This window comes from Idiotropiscis lumnitzeri, chromosome 1, assembly GCF_059441095.1.
Source record: "Idiotropiscis lumnitzeri isolate Australia: NSW breed Sydney's pygmy pipehorse chromosome 1, RoL_Ilum_1.0, whole genome shotgun sequence".
Taxonomy (NCBI): Eukaryota; Metazoa; Chordata; class Actinopteri; order Syngnathiformes; family Syngnathidae; genus Idiotropiscis; species Idiotropiscis lumnitzeri.
The window spans coordinates 1330361-1355471 of NC_142391.1; the positions used below are offsets into that span (position 1 = coordinate 1330361).

The 25111-nt window shown below is 42.2% G+C and overlaps 1 protein-coding gene across 5 annotated transcripts; it reads left to right on the forward strand.

Annotated features, from left to right (window-relative positions):
- Window positions 1-1308: 1308 nt before the first annotated feature.
- letm1 (leucine zipper-EF-hand containing transmembrane protein 1) lies at window positions 1309-24300 on the forward strand. Of its 5 annotated transcripts, XM_088309779.1 has the most exons (16): window positions 1309-1701; window positions 5000-5057; window positions 5380-5842; window positions 8377-8520; window positions 9419-9556; window positions 9750-9953; window positions 10721-10840; window positions 10964-11095; window positions 11175-11333; window positions 12342-12434; window positions 12596-12628; window positions 13529-13663; window positions 14413-14606; window positions 16032-16188; window positions 16833-17027; window positions 23756-24300. In XM_088309779.1, exons 1-15 carry the CDS (start codon window positions 1617-1619, stop codon window positions 16983-16985), a joined length of 2268 nt encoding a protein of 755 aa, XP_088165905.1. In that variant the 5' UTR covers window positions 1309-1616; the 3' UTR covers window positions 16986-17027; window positions 23756-24300. The 5 variants fall into 5 exon arrangements, with proteins under 5 accessions (XP_088165905.1, XP_088165896.1, XP_088165913.1 ...); XM_088309770.1 differs by having other exon boundaries at window positions 16833-24300; XM_088309787.1 differs by having other exon boundaries at window positions 16050-16188; window positions 16833-24300.
- Window positions 24301-25111: the final 811 nt, after the last annotated feature.

The window sequence follows — 25111 nt, forward strand, 5'->3', positions numbered from 1 at the left end:
AGCGCCATACTCCAGCAGTGTTGGTTTGCAAGGCCCAGTGGTAACTTGAACACGATGTTTTGTTCTGAGATGTGCTAAAGATGTACAGCTAATATGGCATAATATTTGCAAAGTATGCAAATATTTTTTTACGTAAATCAAACTGAATTAAAATATTTAACTTGAGTTAAAAAAATTTGGATTAATCACCTGCGTTAACGGCTTTAATTTTGACAGCCCTAATATATATATATATATATATATATATATATATATATATATATATATATATATATATATATATATATATATATATATATATATATATATTTATTAATTTAAGACATGTATTTATTTTTCAAAGCCTTACGCCAGACGTTTCTTTGTCCTCATTAAATAATAATAAATCGAGTATACGTGTCCGCTTTAAAGTAATGCGCAAATAGTACGAGTCGACACGCTTGGATGAATTAAGATTTGTTTTTGTTTTCCATCTCCCTCAGCCTGCCTCCTTCCGTTGTCCTCCTTTTCCGGTTTGTGGCTCCCGCCATGGGACGACGCGTCGTGGTCGGAAAGAAAGTGACTTTCAAATTAAAGTGTCCTTTCTCTCACCACGTTTCATAACAGAAAAAAATGTGAAACAACAAGTTATATTTAAATTATATCCAATGAACATGTATGTCCCGTGGGATTTTTAATTTTTAATTAAATTTTATTTTTTTTAAACCAGGACGTGTTTTCCGCCCGTCTGAGTTAAAAAAAAACGGCCGTATGAAATTAAGTACAAGCTAAACCCAAACGATACGCTATTTGTGCATACCTATTCACCAATGTAGTAATATAATAATAATAATAATAATTATTATTATTATCATAGTATTAAATACTTAACTTTACTGGCGGTTACAACAGTGTATGACTCATCCGTCATCGGCGGAAAATAATTGACTTTCAAATTAAAGTGTACTATCTTGTAAAACACCATTTTTCATAAAAAACAGCCTTATATTCAGATAAAATGCTACTATTTAGTATTGAAATGCATAAAATGAGCATGTATATTTCATTGAAATCGAAAAATCTACCCCCACAAATTTGTCAATTTACTTTTATTATTTAAACCATAAACCGAACGTGTTTCCGTCGAAGTGAATAAAAAAATAGGAATAATTAAAGTATACATTGGTTTATGGAAGTAATGAATAGATAACAATTTGACACGTATTTTGGCACATGAACATTTACAAATATAGTGATAATTGTCTCTTTGTTTAACTGTCGAATTGGCCCCCCTTTTCTGCGGTTGGCGGCTTCCGGGCTAACGGTCGGATGACGTCAGACGAAGCCTTGCAGCTAATGCCCTGGTTTCGATGTCATTCAAGCCCTCCTTGACTAGCGAGCGAGCAAGAGAGAGAGGGAGAGACGGGAAGGGCATGAATCTCGGAGCCAGATTCCCCGATGTGGTACAGTCATTTAAGCGTCGTGGTTTTGCATTTATGTGCCTCTTTCCCAACTCTGGGAGTCTCCTTACTTCGTTTCGACTAACTATTAGCTTAGCTTGCTAGCTAGCCAGCGCACCAGGTAATAAAAAAAAGTCCAGTCCAAAGTAGCAGCGAGCGAGACAGCAAGCTGTCCACATGGCGCTAATCCTGTTTACGAGGTCCAGGGCACCATTAATGACAACCTCCAGATCGTTAAACAGCGATCTACGAAAAGCCAAAGGTAAGGAGTCATTAATATTCGTTATTCATTTGTTAGGCCGCTGCGTGTGTGCGCGCGCGCGTGCGTATATCTTGTCGTAGCTAGTTAGCCTGTTGTCATTAGCATCTGTGGTAGTTTTCCGCTTGGGTTTCCAGCTGTGTGGTGGCGACTGACTCATTATTACCGTAAGAATTCTAAAAAATATATATAAAAAGAAAAAAGACTAGTAAATGAACAAGTGAGAACTGAATTCGGGAAAGAGGTCGTGTAAGGACAGCGGCTCAGGTCGCACTGGATGAGAAGATGCCGGTTGCCATGGCAGCAGCTTCCTCTTCCCCCCTTAAATATTCTTTATGTGACATGTTTTGTTCATGTCCTGACAGGTCAAAGGTCTCACCATGCTCACTTCAATTGTGTTCAATATCTAATATTTTTCATACGCTACTACGTGTGTAGATTTAGTATATGTTCTTATATTGAGTAAATGAACAATATGCAAATCAATTACAGTCATGTTAAAATTGTACTAACTTTGCATCACTATTTTCTCAACATTCACAAAAAACTTAGTCTTTCACATGTATAGCACTTTTCCACCTACAAGGCACTGAAAGCCCTTCAACACTGACTTTTCCTTCACTTCCTGACGACACAGCATCAAGAGCAACTGTGGGGGTTCAGTATCTTGCGCAAGGATGATTTGACATGACCATATGGGCCGGGGATCAAATCCAGAACCTTTGCGTTGCGAGATGACTATTCTGCCCCACATGACTACAGTGGGCAACAATTTTTCTCTAATTTAAACATGCGCTTACATTATGAGCGCCAACCGCTAAGTTGCTTGTTCCTAAATGGGACTCCCGAATTATTATCCAGACACTCTACTCCTTCACTATGTAGGAAATAAGAATATTGCTAACACAACCACCACTTTTAGCACTGTTGCAAGTCACTTTCTTGAAAAGTCGAGCTTCTTGAACGGTTGGCTAAGTAAATAGAGTGGACCCTCGATATTCTTGGGGAGAGGGATCGGATTCTAATTTCGAATAATAAAAATCCACCTATAATTTACACGCCCTTATAATTGCTATGAAAAAAAAGGAAAAAAATCAAATCAAAGTGAGATTAGGTAAAAAAAAAACCTCACACAAAAAAGCAAGTGTTGTTTTGACACGTGTAGTCGCTATTTGAATGAAATGTATCACTGTTTAAAGTGTACAAGGGTTTCTTGTGTGTTATTGTGTTTGTTCTTGCTCTTAAAAAAAAAAATCAATATATATCGAGTTGTTGGCGCATTAATGGCCAAGCTTATAAATAGATGAGGATCACGAAGGCAACGTTGACTCATGTGCAGGTCCCTCTCATCAGACCAGAATAAACGTCGGTGCTGCTCGGTATAACAGGAAGGGTTCCCAAGAAAACTTGTACATGTTTAAAGGAGACATTCTGCATGCATTTTCACAATGTCAAACACTTCCCAGTTATCTTAGAGATATCCCCGGAGTAACAAGGCCATTTTTCTTTTCACGGTCCTCTTCTTCTTCTTTTCTTTTCAGCTTTTCCCTTCCGGGGTCGCCACAGCGAATCAGTTGCCTCCCTCTAACCCTGTCCTCTGCATCCTCTGCTCTCACCCCAACTACTTTCATGTCCTCTTTAACGACATCCATAAACCTCCTCTTTGGTCTTCCTCTAGACCTCTTGCATGACACTTTGAAACTCAGCATCCTTCAGCCAATATGCTCGCTATCTCTTCTCTGGACATGTCCAAACCACCTCAGTCTGGCCTCTCTGACTTTATCTCCAAAGCCCCTAACGTGCGGTCCCTCTGATGGACTCATTCCTGATCCTATCCATTTTGGTCACTCCCAAAGAGAACCTCAGCATCTTCATCTCTGCCACGTCCAGCTCTGACTCCTGTCTTTTCTTCAGTGGCACTGTCTCCAGACCAGACAATATCGCTGGTCTCACCACACTTTGAGAAATCTTTTCTTTCATTTTAGCTGAAATTTTTTCACGGTCCTCTTCCCATATATTTCTTAACAAACACAAAAAAATAAATTAATCTGTCACAATAGATGTAAAAATGATATGTAAACATGTGGACTACACTTCTTAAGCACTCAACGTGTATATATAGACACTGTAGGAAAGAATACGGGTATATAAAGGCTAAAGACTAAAACGAACCCCCCCATCCTCCCCCCTAATTACAGCCTTTGCGATTGGAAAATTGCATTCTACAGCATAGTGATGTCAATTTGAATTCAGTTCATTGTTGAGCTCTAATACACCCAATCCCGTTTCACGTCAAGGTTTCTCACTTTTCCCCTAATGAGGTTTTGTGAGTTTTTCCTTGCCCTCCTGGGGGTTAAGATCGGGGATGTCGATTGTGGCTATGTAAAGCCCTTTGAGACTGTCTGTGATTAAGGGCTATACAAATAAAATTGACTTGACTTGACGTCTTTGACCTCAAGAAGTCTAGAGAAAGGCCGAAGTGCAGCAGTGAAAAGTTAAAAGCTGTTCAGGTTGATTTTCTACACACGAGGTCAGCGGTTGTAAAGATTAGCGTGCAACAAAGTGTCTTGGCTTCCAGTCAAATGTTTGACATTTTGATCTTGTCGTTCGATAGGACCACACCCCTCAAAACAGGCTAATATCAACGAGGCTGTTTAAATTGTGAAAAAAATAAAAATTGACGACCGAAGCTTAACTTTTCAAACAAATCTTGACCTGGACTGCATTTGCAACTGTGAAGTAAAAGACTTGTTGCTTGGCGCTCTGTGTAAATATAAAACAATACACTTGACTAGGTCACCCAAAATAGAATTTATGGGCTTGGCGCTGATTTTACACTGCTACGAGTCAAACGAGTGAACTGCTGAATGTTGGGTAAAAGCAACCCAACACCCTCGGCAACGCTATTTACATTATTTCCAGTCCCTTCCCTCTGTGTCATTTCTAAGTGATATGCTTCCAGTGCACTCTGTGTGCGTGTGTGTGCTCTCGGAAAAAAGTGGGTGTGGCCTGGCCACCTCTTCTCTAGTGATTGGTCGAAAGCGTCCGCGGGCCTCTCACTGTGGCCTCCTGAGGTGTCGACGGATAGTAACTCATTGGTCCACTTCATTAGGTACTCCTTCTAAATGTCGTCCAATTCAGGTGTTGCATCAACAATGTTGTCTTTGCAAACACGGTGGGAGACGTTTTCATGTATTGCATCTCATTTCGATTGTGTGCCCGGAGTGGTTGCTAAACTGCGTCTGTAATGCATGTTGCGCTCTCGGTGCCATTCCAAATCAAAATGTTTGCTTCCTCACAGGGAAACTAAAAAATGCTGTCTGCTTCAACTGCACTGCGTCAAGACTCTCCAGTCCGAGGTGAGACGATCAAATCCAGCCAGAAAACCTCACGTTTCATTCATTGCTTCGCAGTCCCAATGGCCTGCTGAAGGAAACCCTAACTGCGGTGTGGCCCGCAACAAAAATTAGTTTGACATCCTTGAGTTAATGTTTAAAAAAAATAAATGGCAAAAAAAAAGACATCTTTTGCTGATTTTAAAAGAGCTAATATTAGCCAATTAATCAGTCAGGCTGTAATGCAAAAAAAACTAAAATCTTACCTATTAAACAGCACCTATGTTTTATTTTTCCCTGGTCTTGAACAGAACTGCGTTTGATCATTTTTGTTTTGCATTTACAGACTCCATCTAGTCAGCGCCGCCCAACTCTCTCAGTTGGGCTCCTCACTCTTCTCATTCGATGCCCCCCGCCCGAGCTCGGACTCACGGCGCCTATTATGCGCCTTCTCCCCCTGGGCTTCCCCTTCACCGTACGCTGCCATTTCCAGCGGGACGAAGCCCTGGCGACGGGTTGTCACCGGCGTCCGGTGTCTACACGGCTCGCCGGTGAGGCGGGACGACTCCAAGGTGGAGAAGTCGCTGCGCTCGCTGAAGGACAAGAAGAAGCTGGAGGAAGGGGGGCCCGTGTACAGTCCCACTCTGGACGCCGAGCCTGTTAGACGGACGCTGCGGCAGCGGGTGGTGGATGAAATCAAACATTACTACCACGGCTTCAGGCTGCTCTTTGTGGACACGGGGATCGCCGGACGGATGTTGTGGCAAGTGCTCAACGGACACGGCCTGTCCCGTCGGGAGAGGAGACAGGTGAGGACGCTTTCTGCTTTGAATACTCCAGAGAGAAAAGAAATCTTCAATGTGATGGCCAACAAAAGTCCGATTGTTAACGTACAATGCGCCCCCACCATTTTGCAATTCGCAGCTTGTGAATTCAGCGAGTTTTGGATTCTGGGTTATTTCGGTTATTTTTCCGTTTTTGTGCTATTTCTGCATTGCTAATAAAAGTATTAGGTTGATTTTAATGACGAGGTTTCCGGTGACGAGCGTACATTTAAGAGATGACGGATTGCTTGAATGCATCTGTCCAGGCGTCCTATTCTGCCCCTCGCTCAAACCGCTCGCGTCCTTAACGGGATCACTTGTGGAACTAGGCTGCACGCTGCGTCTGTTTACTCACTCTGTGTTCAGCGCGGCTTATGAGAAGAAGACGCATTAACTGTCCACCACGACAACGCTCGCAATTGCGCACGCTCAATCATCAACCTTTTCGTTGGTTTATGAAACCACGTTACATCATCAAGGTGATTCGAATGACATTTGCACTTGTGAGGCAATGTTCAACATATAGTGGTTCCTTCACTTTTGTGTTTGATTTGTTCCATGACCAAGCTTGTAATTACTGTCTGCTTGTTAAGGGGCGTGGCCTAATGTGGTGTGAATGTATAGACGTGCGTTGTGGCCTAGAGCTGCTGTAGGCCACGTGTTGTCATTTTGTTTTTACGTTGTACTTCCAAATCGGGGCAAGCTTGCACCGGGGCTCTGTAGTCCTTGCGGATAACACCAACAAACCCAAGTGGGGTAGAAAAAGCGCCTAACGTCGGCTCACTCATCAATCAAGGCACTGCAAGTCAAATTTTAACTGATTATGTAATGATTCCCACTGACATGAGGTGTTGGACACTTCCTGGCTGGGAATTTGGTCCGCTGACGCTCAGCTCACATGCATGGGAAGGCGCGAGGAGGGCGACTTGGGTCACAGCATTGGCGTACGCATCAGCGGCTTAGCGTGAGCGGCTGGCGATTGGGGACTCACGAGAGACTCCTCCTCGCTCGGGCTTCGGGTGTCGAGTTGTGACTGCGCCACTTGATCCACTTACAGTCACACTGCAGGGAAAACATCACGATGCCCGATAGGGATTATTTTTAGGCCGATGTCAGTTTCAATGATTGGCAGAATAGACCGATTAATCGGTTGATTTGTAAAACAAACAAAAAAAAAGAGGATAAGATAACCTATTTTTGGTCCCTTCACACTTAAATCTAAAACAAAATTAATTCCAGGCAGACCATTTGCCTGTTTTACAATATGTTGTCCTTGAGCATTTGTTCAACTTTATATCAGAGACAAAACGATGGCGCTAAGACACACACAGCCTCCATTTGCACCTTTTTCCATGCAGCTGACTCCCTCTGAGCACGCTCCTCCCAAACCCGTCACAGAGTCCATTCAGCCAGCCTGGAGTTAACTTTGGCCTCCTTCAACTTCTTTTCATATTCATTCCCAAGTCTTCTATTTGCATCACGTGTTCCCCAACCTCCCAGAAATCACCCCCTCCCCTGCAGCCCCCACTAGCAACACACTGATGTGATGATGTACATGTCAATGGCCCCTCGCACAAAAGGCCTTTTCACCGGGATCCACTCTAAATCCTTCATCCCGTTGGCCTGCTGACATGCAGGTGGCGCGGGTGGAGGAAGGGTCGGTCGGACGGACGAGCGTTAAGGCCTCTCCCGTCACTTGTAAACTACGTTTGTATGGCCATGGATTGCATTAGCGAAAGGCGAAATATAGTTAAGAGGACTGATCAGGGCGAAGGTGCCCAACGATAAAGAAGGTGGGTGATTAACTTCCGCGTACAATTTCAGAAAAAATTTATGACAGTTTTTTTTTTAATATGTTTCGGACTGAAATGGTTTTGTTGCTTCTCGTTTTTTGGGGCCTGAGCATGGAAGGAGGAGGAGCCTATTGACATTGCTTTGCTTTTTCAAGGCTAATTTTAGCCTACGCTGTTCAAGTAGCTCCATTTTATCTCATTTTGAAGTCTAATTTCTCTTTCTCAATAATCAAAAACATCCTTGGTGCAGCATGGGCCACTCAATAGAGGAAAAACAACATTATTCAGGCTTCTGCTGACACTATACAACAACACAGAAGCGTGCAACGAGAACAACTTCAGCTTCCTGACAAAAATATGTTGTTAGCCTGTTGAAATTTCGTAGTTTCTTATTGCAAATTCAAATTTTGCTTAGTTCTCATTGCTCGGGCCAGGATGAAGTGGAAGGACCCCATTGAACTTCACTTAATTTCTTACCGCAAAATCACCTTTTTGGGAATGTTATTAATAATATTTTGGCCTACAAACCTTTTTGGCCAACTATTTCACTATTCCATGTAACTAATTCAGCAAACAGGTGTATCCTGGCAAGCATTGATTTTCAGGGGGAAGAAAATAACGCCATGCGTCCAATTGGCAAGAAATTTGCCACGCGTGTTGATTATTGAACTTGCAGCGCAACAGTATTGAATCCCCCGTCTACAAACGTGTGTCCTCCTCCGCCAGTTCTTGCGGACTTGTGCGGACGTCTTCCGACTGCTCCCCTTCTTGGTGTTCATCATCGTCCCCTTCATGGAGTTCCTGTTGCCCGTCGCGCTCAAGCTCTTCCCCAACATGTTGCCGTCCACTTTCGAGACGCAGTCCAAGAAGGTAACGAACCAACGTCGGCCAGCAACCACAATGTCACAAAATAAACTAGAATGACTCCTCTCCACTTTTTCTGATGTGAACTTTCACCCCGCCAGGTGCTCAGACTGTTTTGCTTGAGTAGCTTTAATCCTATTGGCTGTCGAATCTCATCTAGTTAGGATTATTCCAAGCTTTTCCTCTATATTATGTTGCCTTTTAGCAACATATTAATACCACATCTATCTATCTGTCTTTCTGTAGGCCTATATGGACTGTTATGTGTGTATAAGTGCATATATGTGTGTGTGTGTGTGTGCGGGGGTGTGTGTGTGTGTGTGTCAAAATGAGGTACGAGTGACGAGATTTAGGATTTTTTTTTTTTTGTACCACAAGCTATCATTCTGCCACTTTCTTTGTTTGGCAGCAGTTTGGCAGATAGCGATCAATTCTTAAAAAAATGTAAAAGATGCTTCAAGCCATTTGTTGCCACTCACTGTTGATTTTTGTTATTCAACGAAAGAGAAAATACTCATTGTGTATTTAAAACAACTAGCTTAATGCTAACAATTTGCTAATGAATTGCATCGGTGTCGCAGTTTAATAACCATTAATGCATTGTAGATGTCAACACTACTGATGAAGCAACACATGTAGACTGACAATTTAAAAATTCTTTATCCTCTCCGAGCATTAATTACTATTACTGTGGTCTCCTGAGGAGTTTTCATGTCGTATGTGGAAACTGTAAATGTAAAAATCTCACAATGTATACAAATGAAAGATGAAAACCCTAAACCAGACCTGCACCCATTTTTTGGCTGGAGCGCCAGCCCCTCAAGTACTGCTGGTTGGTTGGAGGTAATTATTCTTCCTTCAAATTCAGCTTCTTTATTCATGACGTGTAACTGTTTCTACGCAGGAGGAGAGGTTGAAAAAGGAGCTGCGCGTCAAGCTGGAGATGGCCAAGTTCTTGCAGGACACCATTGAGGAGATCGCTTTGCGTAACAAGGCGGCCCAAGGTGACGTTGCCGAAGAGTTCTCCACATTTTTCCAGACGGTTAGTAAACCACATCGAATGTGTGCTTTTATGTGCCGTCATTTAGAGACACGCACACGTATACATTCAACTCAACTCACCTCGACTTTATTTAAATAGCACTTGAAAAAATAAGCTCAGTGGAGAGCAAGTGCTTTGCCGTACCTGCAAAAAATCAACACAAAACATGCAACGTTACATCTTACGTTCCCAGATCCGAAACTCTGGCGAGCGTCCCAGCAACGAGCAGATCTTGCGCTTCTCCAAACTGTTTGAGGATGAGCTGACGCTGGACAACCTGACCCGGCCTCAGCTGGTGGCGCTGTGCCGCCTGCTGGAGCTCCAGTCCATCGGCACCAACAACTTCCTGCGCTTCCAGCTCATCATGAAGCTGAGGAACATTCGCGCCGATGATAAGGTTGACTGCATTTATGAAATTGTTTCTTTTAAGGGTGGGCAACGTTTTATGCTTTTTTTTTAATTTATTTATTTAAATAAATTTTTTTAATAGACAATTGGGACAGATTGATCATAGGACCGGGGAAAAAAAGTTAGTCATAATAGAACCAAATACTGATTGCATTATATTTCAGAATAATTCCATTTCTGTGTTTAAAATTAAATGATCGGTTAAATTAAATATAGTGGACGTTTAGCAGAGGTGTTTAAGGCAAGAAAATAATTTTTGTCAAGATATTATTTTAACAGGCTGATAATATGTAAAATATAAAATAACAAAATCATATATTCCAATTTTTCAGTTTGACTAAACAATTACCACCCCCAAAATTTTGTTCATAATTTCTGTACTTTTAATCCAAGGAGCAATTCTTTATTAGAATAAATAAAACTGCAAACGATTGTTTAATTCCTTTGTATTATAATTCTAATTTACAAATCAATGATTTAATGAAATTAAATAAAAATGTCAGTTTATGTATCTGTCAATTGTATGTAAATTGTTCATTTTAAAGAAATAATTTACTGTCCTTATTAATATTATTTGAATATAATAATGTAAAATAAATGAAGAATTTATTGTACTTATTTAAAAAAAAATACAAAGATAATAAATTAATTGAAATGAGTTTGAAATTTGGGGAAATATGTCTCTGGAAAGAAAATGACAATATTACGGCATATTTGATGATGTAAATGCTCAGTGGGCATTTGTTTGCCTTCCAGCTGATTGCTGAGGAAGGCGTGGAGAGCCTCAACGTGAACGAGGTGCAGGCCGCCTGTCGGGTTCGAGGGATGAGGTCGCTGGGCGTCACCGAGGAACGACTCAGAGAGCAGCTCAGCCAGGTGCGTCACTTTTTATGTCCCAAAGGACATCCATGTTGAGGTGTAATACACTTGGGCTGTCACAATTGACTCTTTTTCAAACCGATTATGCTCTTGACTATTCCCTGGCACATTCAATTGCAGTGGCTGGAGCTTCATCTGAAGCAGCAGATCCCAACCTCCCTGCTGCTGCTGTCCCGAGCCATGTATCTCCCCGACACGCTCTCCCCGGCCGACCAGCTGAAGACCACCCTTCAGACGCTCCCTGAGATGGTGGTACGTCTGCATCGCAGTCTTTCCCAAACTGCTCTTTGCTGTGTTCAGTCTTGACCTTCCCGCCCACCTCGCTCCACAGACGAAGGAGGCCCAGATGATGGTGGCCGAGATGGAGCTGTCGAAAGTGAACAACAAGACCAAAGTGGAGACCACGCTGCAGGAGGAGGCGGCCATTCGCCAGGACAACAAGGACAGGGAGATGGAGAGGCTGGCCGACGCCGCAGAGAAGGCTGCTCGGGTATCAAATCATTCACAACACTCCCATTTGGAATTCAACGCTTGGAAACCATTTTCAACATGTCCAAAATTCTTATATACAATAAATTCCACAATTTCACCACTAAGACTACCACAAAAAAAATCCCTATTCAGTTCAAATCAAAATTGAAGCTAAAATGAAGAATTTCGTCTTTTGCCCTCTGATTTCTATTTTATTTTATTTTTTTACAACTTAAACTGTCCCTACTTTAAACTTCAGTTAATGCTTACCACTTTTTTTCTCCAAAATATCTAATTTAAATTAAACTTTTTTGTTGTTTGTTTTTCTCCTCTAAATGTAAGGTTTTAAAGACCTGCATATTCATCCCCACTGTCCTCATATATTAACCAATTCCTAACCATTCCAACTTCAACATGTTCAGCTCATTCTTTTTGATTGTATATCAATACAACTTAATTTGTATAGCACATTTCACAACATCTGTCATTCAGTATCATTCCATTTAATTCCAAATCATTTCATGTCTTTTCACGCAGCCTTTCAGCCTCCGCGTGCAATTTCTCCCAAAACTGCATTCTCTAGTTCGTTGATGAGAACTGAAAAAAAAAAATACTTTACCTGTACATTTTTTCAGATTCCTGTAGATGGAGTTTTTTATGACAGATGATGTTCTTCTTTCTTTTTTTTTTTTTTTTAAGGCTGGCATAAGATTCACTGCTATAATTTTAGTAGACTAACAAAATATTTGTACTGCGTTATTTCCCACCACTGGTCACAGACACATTACCATCCTCCAAAAGTCTAACACAATTCCTTCTGTGACTTCTGAATGTTTCTAAAAATGTTCACGAGAGTAACTATTTTAAAGTCGAGTAATCCATTTAAGGCTCAAACTGTCGACGTCATCAAATCAATATCAACTGCTTGGGGTAACACTCTCTGAGCTGCACAGCAAATTTAGACCATAAATTGACGTCATCTGGTGGATGTTAACATATCATGATGAACCTTTGGCGCCCCCTACAGGACGGCGAAGAGCTGGCGGCCGAACGAAGCAGGGAGACGGTGTCTCATGCTGACGTGCTCAGCGACACGGCACCTATCGTCGAAGGAGTCAAAGTAATTTTTTTACATTTTTGATCCATTCTACAACATGCGTTGTTGCATGTCTGCTTTTTTTCCCCACTTTACTGACGCAACCTGTCACTTTGTTACGCTGTTTTTATTTGCCCTGTTCTTCTTCTTCACCTTTGCCTTCATCTTCTTGTGCACCAAAACAGTTTGAACCGTGGCAGACATTCCTGCGTTACCAGGTTTGCTTTAGCGCTATCTAATGCTAGCTCCTCATCCCAAATGATCCTGTGCTCGTATAGGCTCCAGATGTTTATACCCACGTAGTGCTGCTCCTCTGTAGACTCTCTAGATTCTTTTCCCAGTCTTCCCAAAATAAATACATGTATATTTCCTTCATAATATCACTGTTCGGCGCAAACCTCATGCGTCCAAATCTGGTTGAATTATTTTTTTTAACTAATAGTCCGTCCATGTTTTGTCAAGATATTAATTTTAGCCGATTTAACGTGGTGGGAAAAAAAATGCAACTTATGTTTAGGAAGTGTGGCAAAACCACTCCAGAGCCTGTGTAGTATAATTGTCGCCTCCATTTGACGTCTCTGAGTGTTGTTGTTTTTTTTCTTTTGGTTGATAGTAACAAGTCAAAATAGTAAGGTTCGCTGAATTAAATTGGCTTGTTTGTTTAAAATCAATCCATGTGGTGCTTCGTTGCAGATGGACCATCGTGTGTCTCGGAGAATAAAGTCTCTGGTTCATATTAATATCCACTTAGTAGCCGGGGTTAGTTGGCTCGTTGTTTTATTTATTGCATCACTCCTGAGCTTAGTGCTTTAAGGTGTTTAAGATTTTGTGGCGTTGTGACATTTTCAAGGCTTTTCGCACGGTGGGGTCATCTCATGATGCGAGTGTGCAATTGTAATAGAAGATATAACACAAGTTGAACGAAGCTGTGCCTAACGAAGTATGTGTCATGTAAAATTGGGGAAAGGCTGAATTGTACCTATCAAGACACGACTCCCTCAGGATTGTTCCCAAGTATAGTGATTCCTCCCCATGTGTTTTGTTTATGTTGTGTGTGTATATGGACACTTCTGCTTCATTCCGCTGTGGTTTATTTCCCTCTTTTCTTCTGTTTAAAGGGCGAGGAGATTACTAAGGAGGAGATCGACATGATCAGCGACGCCTGCTCCAAGCTGAAGGAGCAGAAGAAGTTGTTGACTCTCGAGAAGGAGGAGCTAGAGGAACTCAAGGACGACGTGCAAGAGTACAGTGAGGTGCGTTCACTTGCACTTAAATGGATTTGCTACGTTAAACATTTTACACCAAGTGCTACCTCACACCGCTGTTGCAAAAGCAAAAATTTATGACTAATTGACGCCTCCCTTAAAGGAGTTTCTAAATTGCGTATACATGGCAGCAAACCTCTTAAAATTGAGAAGCCCTTCATGTACATGATTAGGAATATGTGTCTGTATACAGTACTTAAATTATTCCATTGTGAGAAATCAAAATTCTTTTATGGGCTATTCCTGATTAATAGTAATGAGCCAGATAAACGATATTTGGAACCGATATTAATTTCTCAAGGAAAATATTGGTGATAAAAATTTAAAACATAACAATTCCAACTCTTAACTTTGTTGAAATGTCATTTAGCATGTTTGTTCACATAACAGTTGATATTTGCATCATGTTGAAATTTTTCGTTTTAGCTTTGTTTTACATTTTTTACCAAAAGTGCAGGAAAATCGAGACAAAAACTGCAGGGAGCGCCGAGCGTCAGCTGCATGTCAATCAAAAACCTAAACAAAAAAATAGCTCCCTAAAGTTCAGTAAATAGTTTTCCATAATTTCAATGAGTGAAACCTTGCTAAATTTCCACCAGATGGCGCCAAAGTACACGCTTAATCACTTGGGCCTGTACGGAAAAAAACGGGGAAAACAGCAGATTTTCCGCCAATAACTGAGGATAGCTTCCACACTTTGAAGATCATTTGGCTTTTGTTGTGTCGTGTTCACGCAGGACCTGGAGGAAATCAAGAAGGAGCTCTCCAAGACGGGCCAGGAGAAGGAGCTGTGCGAGTCCAAGGCCAGCCAGCGTCTGTCCAAAAGGGTCAACCGCATGATCGGACGCATCGACAAGATCATCGGGGAGCTGGAGAAGGACAAGGTCATCCTGGATGGACAGATGGACAGCGGAATTACGCCACCTGTCGGGTAAGGGACGGGAGAGAGGCCGCCGTGACAATGTCATCGCCGTGTCATCTTCCTCATGATCATCATCCTCCTTGCTTGCATGGTAAAATCCTGGTGGAGATCAGCGGCTCAGATACATTGTTTCCCCCGTGCAACTATCCAAATTAAAAATCAACCATTTGATGCTCCCTAATTGACTGTAAACGTTTACAGCTTATTCTTGACTAAATCTAGAGACTCGACAAGGTAAGATGAGCTGCAACCTATTGATTTTGTTTGAAGCATTTATTTATTTTGCTGCTTCCACCAACGCTAACATGGCATTGTGGTTGCCTGCTGTGATTGTGCTGGAAAAGCTTCCACCCCGCCTCCAACGAATCCACATCGACATGAATCCGAGGTGGATACGGTGAACCCTCGCCATTCTCTGGGCTTACAGACCAAGACAAGAACTGCAATAAATCCAAGCTTGCAAACTCTAGATGCCACACCCCGTCTCCCCTCCCCTCAATTATTGCAACAGCTTAAATGAATGGTTTCCACTCTAAAACACTTTCATATCGTTTCGACCTCGTCTTACAACATTACAGCGAAGCCCGTCCAACAATTGAAGTTATTTTAATGTTTGCTAAAGATGATCAAGCTCATGTATGATATTAATTGACAAGGAAGAAAACGGAGGACGTTTTCACTTTTGCTATGGTTTTCAGGTGGTTTATGAAACTTCAATTAGACTCGTCTAACACTTCTACAAGCTAAGATTCTCCACTTTTAGTTTGTTTTTCAGTCTGCACAAGGTTTTCTGACATTTATGACTCGATTTCTAAAATGCAATTTAAAAGGACAGCGATTGGCCAGGAGACTAAATGTTATGCAGTTTTTTTGTCATCAGCTATAATGAAGGCTTTTTAATGCCATGTCTCCAAGTGGTTAAAAATTTATTTTTCATAAATGTCTCCTTCTCTTTCGTCGGACTCTTACCGCACCCGCCATTGAGCCGCTGTTTGCTTGCATGAATGCCAAAATCAATCTGGAGCGTTCTCTCAATCATATTTGGGGAGTGTACCTCTCTGCTTCGCAAGGCGCCTCCCTCGCTTGTCTGTCAGTTCTTCACTTAAGTCTTTATTGATGTTCGCTCTCAAGCCGGCTGATTGCTCCTCTGTTGACGTGATTGACGAATCGGCGAGGGTTCACTGTCAACATAAGAACCTGGAATGATTTATTTTATTTGTAATTTTTTTGGAGCATGAATTAACATGGCAGGAAGCTTCTAGAAGCTTGGTGGGAAAGCTTTGATTGGTGTGATTATGGGAGGGGAGGAGCCGGATTGCAGCATGCCCCCCCCCCACTCCACCCCCACAAACGAATGTAGTCCAACTACAAATCCAAATCTCCACCGCCTTTTACGCCCCCACCCAAGCCGGTAACGCATTTTCCTGTATCCAGTCTCTTCTACACCTTCAGGGAGAACCTGATCAGCATCGACGAGCTCATCGGCGTCATGCGGCAGATTCAGAACATTCCCGAACACAAGCTGCAGAGCATTGCCGAGGCGCTGGATGACAACAAGGATGGCAAGATTGACATCGATGATGTCATCAAGGTGTGGCCACGGGTGAAAGGGCCGGCCGGCGTCTTACTCAAATGAGGCAATTTGCCAATGCCGTTTTTTCAGGTTGGCAGATAGGCTGTGTGTTTTTCGGACTTAGACGAAAAGGTGAAAATCATTTTGGTGTTTTTAGACGGGAAACGTTTTAGTGCTTTTGAGTCTTCAAAAGTTGCTAAAAGTTTCCCCCAAATTTTAAAAATAACTAAATTAGTTTTATTTGCTTTTTGGAAAGCAACTTGCTCGGTCGGGTAGTCTGAAAAATTGCGAAATGAATGGCCCTCCCTTGGTTTTCTGGTCTTGTCGTCGTCTTCTTGACGTCTAAATTGCGTTGCACATTTGGTCAACTGGAGTGCAGCAAGCCATGAAATGCCTTTTTGTGAAACTAAGAATATTACTTGGAATTGCTTCCTTGCAATGCCGTTTTCATGTGTTGCTTCCAGGATGAAGCCCATTTCGAAGCAATCGTGTGATTTAATCCAGTAATGAACAAAACTTTTTTTTCATGCCTGAAAGAAAAGGGACAGTTTGTCGTAAAAACTAAATTACTGACATTTTAAGCCTTGAGCGAAAGTTGACGCAGCAGAGTAAGCGTCACAAATCCTATCCTCATCTCAGTTTGAACAATTATTTGCCGGCAGGTGGTGGAGTTGATCGACAAGGAGGACATCGACATCTCCACTACGCAGGTGGCCGATATCATGGTGATGCTGCAGAAGGAGGAGAAACTGATGGAGAAGGAGAAAGCCAAGGAGAAGGCCGAGAAGGAGCAGGCGGCCAACATCAACGGCTAGATGATGATGATGATGATGATGATGGTGGCAGCACTTTTGCAGGTGAACTCGTTTTGACGGAATGTCCCCCCCCCCAAAAACAAAAACAGCAGCAACCAAAAGCTGCCTTGTGAAAATCTATATCCGCCACAAACTGAACAAGCTCCTATTGCCTTTAAAAGGCGCCACGTCAAAAGTCTACTGATGGTGTAAATTACACTTGAGTGTTGTTTTATTATTTATTGGACCAGGGGACACGTTGGAATCATTTGTGTCCCCCAGAGCAGGATGACGGCAAAAAAACAAACAACAAAAACATCAAAAACGCTTTAAAAAAAAATAAGGGAACTTATCAGGAGATGTAGTGTGAATCAGAGATTAGCGATGCTTTCTGCCCGTGAGTAAGAAATTCATTCCTCCTCTTTGTTGCCGTTTTTCATCTCGATTGTACATTGAACGTGTTGTCACTTCAACCAAAGATTTAATTCAAATCATTTCATTTTTGCACTTCATCATCTCCATTTCATCATTTGTTATCATCCAGCGGATGCTTAAACGTTGACCTGAAGGTTCGTCCAAGTGGCCTTTGTCGTTGTGTCGTCGCCATGGTTACATGCCAACCTTCGTCTGAACGAGAACTTTTTAAGTTCCGGTTGAACTGAAAGGGCGCTGAGCTCAGACAAAACCTGGAACAACTCACAAGTGAACTCCGCCGCGGTTCGCTTCGCTTGAGCTCAAGATTGATTACTGCTCTGATCTGCTAAGTGTAACTTCCATTTGTTCACATTTTGCTCCAGATCGGCTCTGCAAATGCCGAGTCACGTGGACTCTGGCGCGGTTCCGTGTTCTTGAGCTCAAGTGTGAACAGCGCACAAAAAGACCCAAATCCGCTTTAAAATGGCAAAATAGAAGTGCTCGTTTTTGTCCTGGCCAAATCTGCGCACGTCACTAAACCAAGTGACCTCTAGCGCAGTTCGGTTCGGTGGGGCTCAAGTGTAAAACTTGTGCCATTAAAGATTCACGGCTGGAACCCTGGCACCATCTTGTATTTCTTTGGACTAAACACCAGAGTACTGAATTACAAGTGTGAACGCAGCGTTTGTAGGGCAAACCGAGGCTCGGGTACCCCTTCCACACTGAGCTGGTACCTGCGCGCGAACCAAAACTAGCACCCGTTCTTTTTCAGGTGGGCAAAAACTCTTGGCTGCAACAAAGTGTGCACATTGCCACATAGCACCAGTAACCAACCAGAACCTGCACCACCTTTAGTCTCAAATTCAGTCTTGACGTTTCAAAGGAGCACTACCAGATTTAGTCAACAGGGGGCGCCAGATTGAGTGTGCTCGAGGCTTAGATTGGAGGAAGTCATAGATTTTATTCTGCGTATTCTTGATGTCCAACTCCTGACTTCACGTTTGACGTACTGGCAAAATTGTGCACGCGTTAACAACCTTATGCCACTAGTACTATTCGTGACATCATAACGTTTGACATCTAGCCCTTCACCATTAGTATTAGTAGCTCCTCACATGCAGCTACTAGTGCACCGCAATGTTGTTTGGTCGCAGATAGAAGTACTGGAAAAATGTTAAGATTGAGACCGTTGTCCAAATCATGTGCGGAATGGCTTATTTGTGCGCAAAAAGAGTTTACGATTACGTTGCTGGCTTCGGGCGGAATACGCATTTCAAGCCGTCACTTTTCAGGAAACGCCGAAAATGTCACGTTTGCATTTACGAAATAAGGTAAAAACCTTTTTGTTTTTGTGCTTTAAAAAAAAAATCTAACGTAAAATGTAGTTTTCCATTAGAAAACTTAATGAAGTTCCATCTTTGTTAATGTCACGCATGAGCTTTCGGGATTTCTTTGAAATGTTTTTTTTTTTACGCTATTGTTGTATGTTTGTACACAAGAGCGTTGTTTGGCAATTGGAATTCATTGCACAACCCTTAGTGACTTTGTTTTTTTATCTAGCACTCGACAAATATGCCATATTTAAAATAATAATAATAATACGAAAACTAATAAAAGCTCAACAAAGACAAATCATTTTTGACAAATGGAACAACTAAAGAACGTGCTCTAAAACAAATTCAAACTGACTTAATTCAAAAACAAAAAACTTTGAACGATCCAAAACTATTTTTAAGCCAGATGCCAGCGACGTCAATGTCTTCGGAATTCAATATATTCAACACACACACACACACAAGTGTATGTATGTCCATCTGAAAGTGTGAATCTTTCAGTTGCGTTGGAATGTGCGTTGAAAGTCGATCTGGGCTCAGGGTTCCCGGTGTCATGTTTGTATGCAAAGTTAGATGAGATATCGGCACTGGCGTCAATTCTCTTTGGATTGTGGCTCGGACTATTTCCTGGGATGTGTTGGCCTCACATGGCTCAAACCGTCCTCTTGTTGTACCATAGGAACAAAGCAATAATCGGAGATGGATATTTTTTCGGATTCTTTAGCGCAAAGGGAGCACAAGTGCTTGTTCGCAGTAGTTTTTAGGCCGATTTTGGCGTCTTTGCTTTGGACTGCAGCTGTGGTGGTGAGCAAAAAGCAGAATCAGAATCAGAAATCCCTTTATTGTCATTGTACTCAAGTGTGCAACGAGATTAGAGAGCTCCCCTCTCGGGTGCAATACAACAATAATTCAGTTAAATATATCAATTCGATAAATAAGAGAATAGTTAGTGCAATGGAAAATAATACTGAATAGGGTATATAAAAACACATCACGTTGCTGTTCTGCAAGGTACGGGTGGTCGTGTGGGGGTGTGTGTGTGTGTGTGTGTGTGTGAGTTTAGAATGGAGATGGCTCTCGGAAAGAAACTGTTTCTCAGTCTATTGGTCCTCGATTTGATGCATCTGTAGCGCCTGCCAGAGGGCATCAGGTCGAACAGGTGTGAGTTTGGGTGGGTGTCGTCTTTGACGATGTTGAGAGCCCTTCTGAGGCACCGGGCGGTGTGGATGTCCGACAGTGAGGGGAGAGGGCAGCCGATAATCCTTTGCGCTGTTTTGACTGTCCTCTGTCCTCACTCTGTCCGCCTCAGTGCAGCCGCCGTACCAGGTGGAGACACGGTACGTCAGCAGGCTCTCGATGGACGAGTGGTAGAAGGTAGGGCTGGGCGATATGGCCTAAAATCAATATCACGATAAATTGGGCAGTTTTACCTCGATAACGATAAATGCACGATAAATTCACCGTTATTTTTTTTATTTTTTTTTTAATTTATTGACCAACTGCTACATGTAACTTTCAACGAAATATAAAAATACAAAAATCCCTTGGATAACATTCATAATAACTTTCTTTGAATGACTTAAACAATGTCACATAGAACAAGAGAAAAAGGTTAACGCACGTCAACTTTTTTGTGCAAATAGATTGCGCAAAGGTGCTGTAATGCCAAGGCACTAATGTCTCTTGTAAACAAATAAAATAAATAATGCCATGTGCAAAGGAAGTAGTGTGGCTTGTAAACAAAATGATAAAATAAATTAAAAAATGTCAATGCAACACTAATAAACAATTCCAAATAAATACTGCCAAAAGGTAGAAAATGTTTTACAACTTCTAAACAAGCAGTTTAAATAGTGCCATGGCCCATGTGCGAAAATGAACAGTGCACTTCATGAAGCAGCATTTGTTGATGTGACTGACACATGACTGCTTGTGTTTACTCCAGGTTCCTACTAAGAAACACAAGCATGTTCACCATTTCTGGTTTCAGGCAGGCTCTGAGGCATGATATAATGTTTCCCCCAGAGCTGAAAACCCGCTCAGATGGGGAGCTAGTGGCTGGTATACAAAGATACTTTTTTGCCACTTTGCTCAGAGTGGGAAAGTGTGCATGACGCTCTCTCCACCAATCTAGTGGATTTCCCTCACTATCCTGCAGGGGGGACACCAGGTAGCTGCTCAGCTCTGCTTCTACTGCTTGCTGGCGTGACACAGTGGGTGCAGTTGAAGGGGCTGCCTCGCTTCCTTTTCAAAAGCTTCCAAATGATCTCTTTGGCTTCTTTGCTTCTGATGAAGATGTAGAAGGCTGAGGCTCGGTGGTGGCGCTCCCTCTGTTATGTTCTGTGTGGTTTGCAGCTGACTCCATCTCCACTTTAATTTTCTCCTGAATGGTGGGGACCCGGTCGGCAGAAATAAATCATACTTTGAATCTGGGATCAACAAAACTTGCTGTGTCCAAAAGTTCTTCAGCGGTGAGATCTGAGAACTTCTCATCAAGGTATGCAAGGATGTCAGATTTGATGGCTTTGGTCAGCTCTACATCATCATCTTTCTCAGCCAGCACTCGTGAATGGAGTATGTGTAGGACAGGCTTCACGGATGACATTGTCACATATTCTTCGCCCGAAAGGGCGTCTGTGAATTCCATCGAAGGAGCGAGAGCTTTGCTAACAGCCTCCAACACATCCACGTCAGACCATTTTGGAACAAGATGCCTTGATGCTCTGTCATCAGAGAGGACCTGTAACAATAATAATAATTAAAACTCTTTACAACTTAAAGAGGAAGTTAATTTTTTTTTTCTGAAACATTGATTACATTTTCCGATTAGTCTTTTTTTAGAGTCCCAGTTGAAACAAAATGAACCTCCCCTTGAAATGACAATCAGATCAATTACACAAAAGACTCAAATCAGCTTCTGAGTCCAGCAAGTAATGCATATAATATACATATAAAATAAACTACATGATGATAGCCTACCTGTGTGATGGCTTTCTTTTGCTCAAGAAGCCTTGCAGTCATCAGTTGCATTGATCCCCATCTGGTGGGGCAAGACGTTTTGAGCTTGTGCTGTGGCAGGTTCAACTCTTTCTGTGCCTTGTGTCATGCCGTCTTCTTCTTCCAGCTGTAGGAAAAGGAGCTGACAATCTTTTTACAGACCTTAGTAGCTCGATCCACAGCAGGTTGATTTTTCAGAGCATTTTCTGAAGCAGACACACACACACACAGGTTAGAGTTAATGCCATACTTTCGTAGCTCACGTCCCGATAAGAAAATAATATATTAAAATATGGCCAACCTTGTACAATGACACACACACACAGAATATAGCACACAAAAGAATAGTTGTAGCCATGTAACTTGAATTATACTTTATGCTGGTTTAATATTTTCCCTACATTGTCATAGACAGGCACATACACAAACACACCGAGTGTTGTAGTTCTTACGTGGCAATAACACAGTAGGGTAATTAACAGTCAGCGAGTCACCACCAAAACATATCCCCATGAGGTGCGCACATTTACCGATTGCCAGGTGCAGTCTGCGTCCAAAGCACTGCTCCCGAATCCACTGGTTGAGCTCAATAGCTATGACAACGTTAGCCCCGTTGTCAGCTGTGATGACTACGAGGTTCTCTTCTTTGAGGTCCCACGCTGAGAGCATCATTTTCAAGCCCTGTGCGATCATCTCTCCCGTGTGATCATCGGGGAAAAAAAGCTGTCTCAAGCACCCGAGTGCGCATTTGCCACTTGTCGTCTATATGATGCACAGTTAGGCTCAAATAGGGATCCATGGTGCGACTTGACCACAGGTCGGTTGTGACTGCAAAATGCTTAACATGACTTAGCTCGGCAGAAATCTTCTCCCTTTCAGTGTTGTACATGTTGGGAAGCACGGTTTGCGAAAAATCTTTTTGCGATGGTACGGTGTACCTCTTGTCGGCTATTTTCATAAGTTGTCTAAACCCCGTGCGCTCCACTGTAGCTAAAGGAGCTACATCTTTGGCGATGTGGTAGGCTATCGCGTTGGTTAATTCTTGCCACCTTTTAGACGTTCTTTCGTAAGGTGTCGCCCACGCAAATGCCGCCGTTATGGGCTGTTGTCTGGGAGCCGCAGTTCTCCAACTCTGCTTCTCACCTAGAGCTTTTCGCGCATCTTCGAACTCGACCGCATGATTGTGCTGTAAGTGGTGAAAGAGGTTGGAAGTGTTACTATGGGTGGTTACCACGGTTTTCAGACACGCTTTGCATTTCGTGTTCTTTTGCTCAACGTCGTCCTCGAGGAACCCAAAATATTTCCAAACAACAGATGTGGATTTTTTTTTCGGGACAAGCACCAAAGGATGAACTTCAACTAACTTCACTCCGTCTTCCGCAGTGATAGCCGCTTCTTGATTTGAACAATCAGCCATTTCCTCGTCGTCTGTTTGCCTTCTAGTTCAGACTGGATGGGTGGAGTCACGTGTTAACACACGCTGTCACCATCTTCAAGGGGAATGGACATAGGCTACCAGCACACGCTCAAAACAGACTTTCATTTTCTTTCTTAGTGAAATACCGAATTTACCGACATGGGTAAAATGATGACGGTCATGGCAGTAATTTTCGGTTTATCGCCCAGCCCTAGTAGAAGGCCAGCAGCAGCAGCAGCTTCCTGTCCAGGTTGAATTTCCTGAGGACTCTCAGGAAGTGCAGACGTTGGTGGACCTTCTTTACCACTCCTGTGGTGTTGTGTGTCCAAGAAAGGTCATCGGAGATCTGCACTCCCAGGAACTTGAACGTGTGGACCCTCTCACACACACGCCTTCGATGCAGAGGGGGGGCGGCACCGTCTTGTTCCTCCTGAAGTCGATGACGATCTCCTTTGTTTTTGCAATGTCTGTTGTGCTCGCACCAAGCCGTCAGTCTCCAGACCTCCTCCCTGTAGGCTGTCTCGTCACCTTCCGAGATCAGACCGACCACTGCCGGGGAGCTCTCTAATCTCGTTGCACACTTGAGTACAATGACAATAAAGGGATTTCTGATTCTGATTCTGATGTAGCGAGCGCCCAGCCAGCTGGATGCTGGCGTCGGGGACGTTGGCGTGCAGCCGGGATTCCGTGATGACGATCACACTGCTGTCTCGCACATAGCAGTTTCCCAGGATTTGTAATCCCAGATCGTCGATTTTATGGACCACGGATCTGGCGTTGGTGAGGTAGAGACTCAGCAGATGCAATTAGATTTTTTTTTTTTCTCCTCTCTTTTAATCGACTGGATTGGTCGCAGAGGGTGGTGGAAATCCTTCTCCTGTAAATTAATCGTAACAATAGTTGAAAATTTGACAGCTTGTTGATTGTTGCCACAGTGATTGTAACACCACAAAATGGACTTTCACCAAAAAAAAAAAAAAAAAAGAATCTTCGACGTTGTCTCACTGCACATTGCATGTGTAGATTTATTTTGAAATCATTTCTACTTATTTATTGAACCTTAATGCAAATTTGGGGATTTTTTTGTTTTTGAGGATGTTAGACTTGAAATGTATTAAAACAAAAAAAAGCATAATTTTACAATCTACATAGTCAAATAAATGACAAAAACCACTTTTTGTTGTTGCTGCTTGTTTTCTTTTCCTATTTCTTTTTTTTGTGGGTGTTTACCTTTGCCACCGTTTTGTCCTCACAAACTTCCTGTTATAAAGCAGGCCGGTTTCAATATTGTTTAAGAAATTTTGTTTTGTTAATGGTTGCGTCAACACTTTTTAAATAGGTTTTTGTTTTAAATTTTTTTATGTATGCAGTATTTGTAAAGTTTTATTTTCTGTATTCATAGTTACTTTTATAAACCTTAGAGATTCTTTCAGTTAGTGTTTTTTTCTTTCATCAATTACATGATCATTTTAATGAAAAACGTTTCATTTTATTTGCTTAGTTGTGGGTACCTTTACGAAGCTAAGTTAGGACAAGACTGACTGGCTGATGAGAAGGAAAAAAGGGAAATTGAAGCACGTTGTCATCTCTCAGGACAAGAGCAAAGAACTTCTGGCCATTACCATTTGGACGCACATGCAGTGATACAATACGGAAGCCTTGTTTGAAACCCCACCCTGGATTGAAACAAATTTAGAACCCTATTCCATTCTTAAAATCCAATTGTGGCTTGCATGTTTTGAAATCCTGACACTCTTTTGAACCCCCCAAACTCTTGAAATCGTTTATTGAACATTTTTGAAAACCTAATCCTTGTTTGAAACTTTAATCGTTGCTTAAAACCCAAACGTTCGCTTGCCAGGAAATTAAAACCTCAAGTTCTTTTCGCTTGCTTGTGTAGAAAGTAGATTTAAAAAAAATATATTTTTCGCCAAATGGATATTGGCCACTAGATGGAGGCAAAGGAACACTTTGAAACGTGCTGA

Excerpts from the sequence above, each read along its gene's own strand:
- letm1 (XM_088309770.1), top strand. The coding sequence starts at position 1,617 with ATGGCGCTAATCCTGTTTACGAGGTCCAGGGCACCATTAATGACAACC. Across the intron at positions 14,607-16,031 it reads GGAATTACGCCACCTGTCGG|TCTCTTCTACACCTTCAGGG; the intron begins GTAAGGGACGGG and ends TCCTGTATCCAG. Across the intron at positions 16,189-16,832 it reads ACATCGATGATGTCATCAAG|GTGGTGGAGTTGATCGACAA; the intron begins GTGTGGCCACGG and ends ATTTGCCGGCAG.